Below are 8,198 nucleotides of genomic sequence, written 5' to 3' on the forward strand. Positions count from 1 at the left end.
AGGCTGCTTCTCTCTTTGGTCAGTTTTCATCCGTGGCGCTTTGGAGAAGAGGGGAGGGGGAGAGCCAGACCCTGTTTGCTTCCCCCCCCCCCAGGGCTGGCATGTCCCAGGCCACAATAACCTCCAGAAAAAAACAGAGCAATTTAGGTGAATAGTTATAGCTCAGGGTTGAAATGAGGGGTCCTTGCTGTTCTCTGAGCTGGGTTGTTTCCTTGCCGACGTTTCATGACCCAAAGTAGGTACCATCATCCTAGCCCTGATGACGTTCCCTTGCTGGGTCATGAAACGTCTGAAGGAAAGCAAGCAAGATCAGAGAGCACCAAGGATCCCACCTTCCTTTTTCTCCTCCTCCTCCACCACCACCATCATTATTCCTCCTCTTCTTCCTCTTCTCCTCCTCCTCCTTCTCTTCCTCCTCCTCCTCCTCCTCCCTCTTGCACTGATGATGTTCCCTAGTTGGGTCATGAAACGTCTGCTGGAAAACAACCAAGCTCAGAGAGCACCAAGGACCCCACAGCCCTCCTCCTCCCTTTCTTTCTTTCTTTCTTTCTTTCTTTCTTTCTTTCTTTCTTTCTTTCTTCTCCTCCTCCTCCCTCTTGCACTGATGATGTTCCCTAGTTGGGTCATGAAACGTCTGCCAGAAAACAATCAAGATCAAAGAGCACCAAGGACCCCACAGCCCTCCTCCTCTTTCTTTCTTTCTTTCTTTCTTTCTTTCTTTCTTTCTTTCTTTCTTTCCTTCCTTCCTTCCTTCCTTCCTTCCTTCCTTCCTTCCTTCCTTCCTTCCTTCTTTCTTTCTTTCTTTCTTTCTTTCTTTCTTTCTTTCTTTCTTTCTCCTCTTCCCTCTTGCACTGATGATGTTCCCTAGTTGGGTCATGAAACGTCTGCCGGAAAACAATCAAGATCAGAGAGCACCAAGGACCCCGGGCAGAGAAATTTTCATGATCTCCATCCTAGCCAAAATAGGCAGGCACACACACAAAGACACACAAACAAACACGTACATGTCACCCACCCCAACTACTTCTCTCGCGATTGCTCGCTTGATTATCCTGGTTGGGCAGAATCACCCAATGCACCATAAATATTAAAATCCAGCAGCTTCAGCACTAAGAGCCATAAAACGAAGAGCGGAGCAAAACAGTATGGCAGACTTAAGAAAGCATCCGCAGGGAAAAAAACCCATAGAAATAAAGTAGGTACTGAACCGTCAATAACGCAGATTAAAATAAGTCTCACTAGGATTTCGTGCCTAGATCTTTCTTCTGCTTCTGCAAAATATATATATATATTTTAAAAAATCATCTAAAAATTTTAAAATATATATCGGTAGCGTGCTGCTCTTTTCAGTTGCAAAAACGAACATACTTGATGGAGTTTTTAACTTATAGAGAGATATTTATTTCTTAGATTTTTATCCCACCTTTAGCATAGTGTGTAAGTAAGTGAGGATGGTGAACGTATTTCCTTCTCCTATTTTCCTGAGAACAACAATCCTGTGAGGTGGGTTCAACTGAGGGAGAAGGACGGGCCCAAAGTCACTCATCTGGCTTTTATACTTAAGGTGGGACTAGAATTCACAGTCTCCTGATGATTGGCCCAAAGTCACCCCGCCAGCTTTCATGCCTAAGGCGGAACTAGAACTCCCAGTCTCCTGGTGATTGGCCCAAAGTCATCCAGCCGGGTTTCATGCCTAAGGCGGGACTAGAACTCACTGTCTCCTGGTGATTGGCCCAAAGTCACCCAGTCGGCTTTCATGCCTAAGGCGGGACTAGAACTCCCCGTCTCCTGGTGATTAGCCCAATGTCACCCCGCCAGCTTTCATGCCTAAGGGGGGACTAGAACTCCCCGTCTCCTGGTGATTGGCCCAAGGTTACCCCACCGGCTTTCACGCCTAAGGCGGGACTAGAACTCACTGTCTCCTGGTGATTGGCCCAAAGTCACCCTGCTGGCTTTCATGCCTAAGGCAGGAATAGAACTCACCGTCTCCTGGTGATTGGCTGTTTCTTCATGGCACTCAAATCTGGCAGTTCAGAATTATCAAGATCAGCACAGCTCTGAGCCATTTAAAAAGAAAGAGAGAGAGAGAGAGAAAGAAAGAAAGAAAGAAAGAAAGAAAGAAAGAAAGAAAGAAAGAAAGAAAGAAAGAAAGAAAGAGTCCTGCACAATGATAGGCAGTGCATTTCTGCATGTGTGAATACGGGGACAGGCCGAGCGCCGCCTGTGCCTATAAAACACGGAGCCTTTCGGTGCCTCTGTGAAAAACCCAGAATCAGGTGCCGATGTTTGTGATGTTCCCGTCAGCCGGAAAAATAAAGTAAAAATCCTCCCGGGATTCCATTCCTGAACTGCAGTCAGCCCAGTGAGATAAGCCGAGCAGCCGACCGGAACGAGGATTTACAGACTTATCTGCAAATTGCAACGCATGCCACGTTGGCCTGAAAGCTTTCAATGCAGGGATGCCAAATTCGCAGGGTCAGTCTCCAAAGCTGCGTGTCTCAACCTTGGAGAGGGGGACTTTTGGCTCCCAAACTTTCCCCTAGCCAGTGCTCGTTTTAATCTGCGGTTAGTCCCGACTTACATCCATTCATTTAGTGACCGTTGGAAATCGCAACCGCCCTGGAAAAAGGGACTTAACGAGCATTTTTCACACGGCCGCTGCAGCCTCCCTGTGGCCAGGTGATCAAAATCTGGATGCTTGGAAACTTTGACTCGTATTTATGACGGTCGCGGTGTCTTGGGGTTACGCGGTCCCCTTTTTGCGACCTGAGAAGCAACGTCAAGGGGCAAAGCAGATTCACTGAACAGCTGGACTGTGTAGAAATAACAGCAGCAGCAGCAACAACAATAATAATAACAATAATCCCAGCTGAGTAGAACTGATCCTTCTGACCAAGTTTCTTTCATTTTTATCCATCCCAGGAGCGACGTGATGAACATCGTAGCTCTCCGCTCTCGGCAGGACCGTCTTCCTGCTGCAGCAGGTAAGAAAGCCGAGCGAGAAATTAATTCAGGCAGAAAAATGGAGATGCGGATGAGAATCTCCCCTAAGCCACCGAGGGCTTCCAGAGCAGCAGGACAAGTTGAGAATAGTTGTCTTGCTTTTACACGCCAGCCCAGCGTTGGCAGGAGATGCATTTCTGCCGCACAATTACTTTCGGTGAGCAACAGACAACCGCTGGGGAGACGCCGTTAAATCGTATTAACTAAGATCAAAAGGGAGTAAGCAGGTCTGTGGGAGGCTGTAAGGGGCCTTTCAAGTGCTCCGATTTTTCTATTCTTCCCAATTTCAAAAATTAAGGTCATCTTCCGAACAGGCAGGATGAATCCGCTCCGGTATACGTTGGCTGCTTCTGTAGGGAAGCAGAAAGTGGTAGAGGTAATCCTCGATTTAACGACCACAGTTGAGCTCAAAATTTGTCTGAAATGATATAGGGTTTCCTGCCTGAGCAGGGGGTTGGACTAGAAGACCTCTAAGGTTCCTTCCAACTATCTATTCTATTCTATTCTAGTCTATTCTATTCTACTCTACTCTACTCTACTCTATTCTATTCTATTCTATTCTATTCTATTCTATTCCATTCCATTCCATTCCATTCCTTTTCTATTCGATCCCATTCCATTGCTTTTCTATTCCATTCCATTCCATTCATTTTCTATATTCTATTCTATTCTATATTTTATTCTGTTCTGTTCTATTCTATTCTATTCTATTCCATTCCATTCCATTCCATTGCTTTTCTATTCCATTCCATTCCATTCCATTCATTTTCTATATTCTATTCTATATTTTATTCTGTTCTGTTCTGTTTATTCTATTCTATTCTATTCCATTCCATTCCATTCATTTTCTATATTCTATTCTATTCTATTCTATTCTATTCCATTCCATTCCATTCCATTCCTTCTCTATTCTATTCTATTCTATTCTATTCTATTCTATTCTATTCTATTCTATTCCATTCCATTCCATTTCTATTCCATTCCATTCCATTCCATATATTCTATTCTATTCCATTCCATTCCATTCCATTCCATTGCTTTTCTATTCCATTCCATTCCATTCATTTTCTCTATTCTATTCTATTCTATTCCATTCCATTCCATTCCATTCCTTTTCTATTCCATTTCATTCCATTCATTTTCTATATTCTATTCTATTCTATATTTTATTCTGTTCTGTTCTATTCTATTCTATTCTATTCCATTCCATTCCATTTCTATTCCATTCCATTCCATATATTCTGTTCTATTCTATTCTATTCTATTCTATTCCTATTCTATTCTATTCTATTCTATTCTATTCTATTCCATTCCATTCCATTCCATTCATTTTCTATATTCTATTCTATATTTTATTCTGTTCTGTTCTATTCTATTCTATTCTGTTCTATTCTATTCTATTCCATTCCATTCCATTTCTATTCCATTCCATTCCATATATTCTGTTCTATTCTATTCTATTCTATTCTATTCTATTCTATTCTATTCTATTCTATTCTATTCTATTCTATTCTATTCTATTCTATTCTATTCCTATTCTATTCTATTCTATTTTATTCCATTCCATTCATTTTCTATATTCTATTCTATATTTTATTCTGTTCTGTTCTGTTCTATTCTATTCTGTTCTATTCTATTCTATTCCATTCCATTCATTTTCTATATTCTATTCTATTCTATTCTATTCTATATTTTATTCTGTTCTGTTCTGTTCTATTCTATTCTATTCCATTCCATTCCATTCCATTTCTATTCCATTCCATTCCATATATTCTGTTCTATTCTATTCTATTCCTATTCTATTCTATTCTATTCTATTCTATTTTATTCCATTCCATTCATTTTCTATATTCTATTCTATATTTTATTCTGTTCTATTCTATTCTGTTCTGTTCTATTCTATTCTATTCCATTCCATTCCATTCATTTTCTATATTCTATTCTATTCTATTCTATATTTTATTCTGTTCTGTTCTGTTCTATTCTATTCTATTCTATTCCATTCCATTCCACTCCATTTCTATTCCATTCCATTCCATATATTCTGTTCTATTCTATTCTATTCCTATTCTATTCTATTCTATTCTATTCTATTTTATTCCATTCCATTCATTTTCTATATTCTATTCTATATTTTATTCTGTTCTGTTCTATTTTATTCTATTCTGTTCTATTCTATTCCATTCCATTCCATTCCATTCATTTTCTATATTCTATTCTATTCTATTCTATATTTTATTCTGTTCTGTTCTATTCTATTCTATTCTATTCTATTCTATTCTATTCTATTCTATTCTATTCTATTCTATTCCATTGCTTTTCTATTCCATTCCATTCATTTTCTATATTCTATTCTATTCTATTCTATTCCATTCCATTCCTTCTCTATTCTATTCTATTCTATTCTATTCTATTCTATTCTATTCTATTCTATTCTATTCTATTCTATTCTATTCCATTCCATTCCATTCCATTCCATTCCATTCCTTTTCTATTCGATTCCATTCATGTTCTATATTCTATTCTATATTTTATTCTGTTCTGTTCTGTTCTATTCTATTCTATTCTATTCCATTCCATTCCATTGCTTTTCTATTCCATTCCATTCATTTTCTATATTCTATTCTATTCTATATTTTATTCTGTTCTGTTCTGTTCTGTTCTATTCTATTCCATTCCATTCCATTCCATTTCTATTCCATTCCATTCCATATATTCTATTCTATTCCATTCCATTCCATTCCATTGCTTTTCTATTCCATTCCATTCCATTCATTTTCTATATTCTATTCTATATTTTATTCTGTTCTATTCTATTCTATTCTATTCTATTCTATTCTATTCTATTCTATTCTATTCTATTCCATTTCTATTCCATTCCATTTCTATTCCATTCTGTTCCATTCCATATATTCTATTCTATTCTATTCTGTTCTATTCTATTCCTTTTCTATTCCATTCCATTCCATTCCATTCTATTCCATTCCATATATTCTATTCCATTCCATTCCATTCCATTCCATTGCTTTTCTATTCCATTCCATTCCATTCATTTTCTATATTCTATTCTATTCTATTCTATTCTATTCTATTCTATTCTATTCTATTCTATTCTATTCTATTCTATTCTATTCCATTCCATTCCATTTCTATTCCATTCCATTCCATTCCATATATTCTATTCTATTCTATTCTATTCTATTCTATTCTATTTTATTATATTCAAGTCTCTCCCTCTTAGATCCAGCCGACATCCCTGTGGGATTATTTCCACCCACAGCCACCCCTCGATCAAAATTGCACAGCAGTGACTAAGACTGACTATCCTGGACTGAGATGCTCATCAAGCAATTGGAGCCTGCCAGCCATGACTTCCTTAAGTGAAGCTGCAGGATAAGCAGATTTAAGAAAGAAAGAAAAAAAGATGTTCAGACATATAGAGGTACGTTTGTGCCCTTCGGTCACGCTTCCTCGCTCTTACTTTTCAGCTTTTAATTAGGATAAGCCGGTTTCTTGCACACTACATAAAGATTTTTCTCTGCTGCTCTCTTTATCCTGTGCCTCATCTTGGGATTAAGAAGGGGAGCGTGAAATTGACCAGAGAGAGACACACACAGGAAGAAGATTGCGTCATGGACCGGAGGGTGCAAAATTTGAAGGGAGGGAATTGATATCTTTGAAAGCTATGGGTAACCGTGCCAAATTCCAAAAAATGGCCAACTTTTTCGAGTAGTCCTTGACTTACGGCCACAATTGGCACCAGAATTTTTGTTGCTAACCAAGGCAGTAGTGAGTTGCCCCCGATTTTATGATCTGTTTTACTATGTTTGACAGGCGAATCCCTGCAGTTCTTAAGTGAGTCATGCAGTCATTAAGCAAATCTGGCTTAATGAAGAAAAGGAGAGAGAGAGAGAGAAGGAAGGAAGGAAAGAAAGAAAGAAAGACAGACAGAAAGAGAAAGAAAGAAAAAGGATTTTAGTATATGAACAAAAGAAAAAATGAGAGATAGAAAGAAAAAATAAGAGAAAAAGAAGGAAAGAAGAAAATTTATTTAGCATGTGAATAAAAGAAAGAAAAAAAGATTAAAAAATGAGAGAAAGAGAAGGAAAGAAGAAAAAGAAAGAAGAAAGGATTTATTTAGCATGTGAATGAAAGAAAAAGAGAAAAGGAGAGAAAAAGAAAAAAAAGGGAGAGAGAGAAAGAAAGAAAGGAAAGGAAAGAAAAGAAGGAAGGAAGAGAAAGAAAGAAAGAAAGAAAGAAAGAAAGAAAGAAAGAAAGAAAGAAAGAAAGAAAGAAAGAAAGAAAGAAAGAGAATCGCACATGGGGATCACTAGAACCCAGGACAGTGCAATTATCATTAAATACACCCTGATTGCCAAGTGGCTAAATTTTGATCTCATGACACTTGGGATGCTGCTATAGTCCTAAGGACCAGTGGCTGGGGAATTCTGGGAGTTGACGTCCAGCCCATCTTAAAGTTGCCAAGGTTGAAAAACAACCAGATAAACGGTTCTTGGAACTGAAGGTAAAAGATAATAAAATTCTGATGAGGCTTTAAATCCCGAAGAGTAAAGATAATACAAAATACATGGTCTTTTTTCCTGTCTTTTTTTAGCATTTTTATGGTAAGGATGTTCAGGCTGCTTGGATTGCCCTTCAAGTGTCTAGTCCCCAAGGAGGAAGGCATTTTTCACACCTCAGCAGAAAAGATCTCCCGACCCTGTCCTATCCATGCTGAACTACTAGACGATACAAGGCAGCATAAGGAACATACAGAAGGAAACATCGAGTGAGAACTGTTAACCAGTGGAACAGCCTGCCACCAGAAACTGTGGGCGCTCCAACGCTGGAAGTTTTTAAGAAGAGACTGGACAGCCACTTGTCTGAGATGTTATAGGTTCTCCTGCTTGAGCAGGGGGTGGATTAGAAGACCTCCAAGGTCCCTTCCAGCTCTATTCTATTCCATTCCATTCCATTCCATTCTATTCTGTAATTCTATTCTACTCTATATTCTATTCTATTCTATTCTATTCTATTCTATTCTATTCTATTCACTGGCTGACGAGGAATCACAACAACTCCCTCTTCTTTGTGGCAGCCCCTGAGATATTAGAACACGGCTCTCATGTCACCCCTCGTCCTTCTCTTCATTAAACTAGATTTACCCAATTTCTGCAACCGTTCTTTGTATGTTT

General features: G+C 38.6%; 1 protein-coding gene across 2 annotated transcripts in view; it reads left to right on the forward strand.

The window, feature by feature from the left end:
* NMUR1 (neuromedin U receptor 1) overlaps positions 1-7,884 on the forward strand; it is a 58,007-nt gene extending 50,123 nt beyond the window's left edge. The window contains exons 4-6 of one of the 2 annotated variants that reach the window (XR_005554766.1): positions 2,923-2,984; positions 6,245-6,445; positions 7,619-7,884. Coding sequence is in view for 1 of the 2 variants with exons in the window: in XM_039327417.1 (XP_039183351.1) it covers positions 2,923-2,984; positions 6,245-6,314 (132 nt within the window). In the remaining variant the exon portion in view is untranslated. Of the gene's footprint in view, positions 1-2,922; positions 2,985-6,244; positions 6,936-7,618 lie in introns of those variants that run through there. The other variant, XM_039327417.1, reaches the window with a different exon arrangement.
* Positions 7,885-8,198: the final 314 nt, after the last annotated feature.

The sequence above is a fragment of the Crotalus tigris genome, unplaced genomic scaffold, assembly GCF_016545835.1.
Source record: "Crotalus tigris isolate CLP2741 ecotype Arizona unplaced genomic scaffold, ASM1654583v1 scf7180000024361.1375286210:1436186, whole genome shotgun sequence".
Classification (NCBI taxonomy): Eukaryota; Metazoa; Chordata; class Lepidosauria; order Squamata; family Viperidae; genus Crotalus; species Crotalus tigris.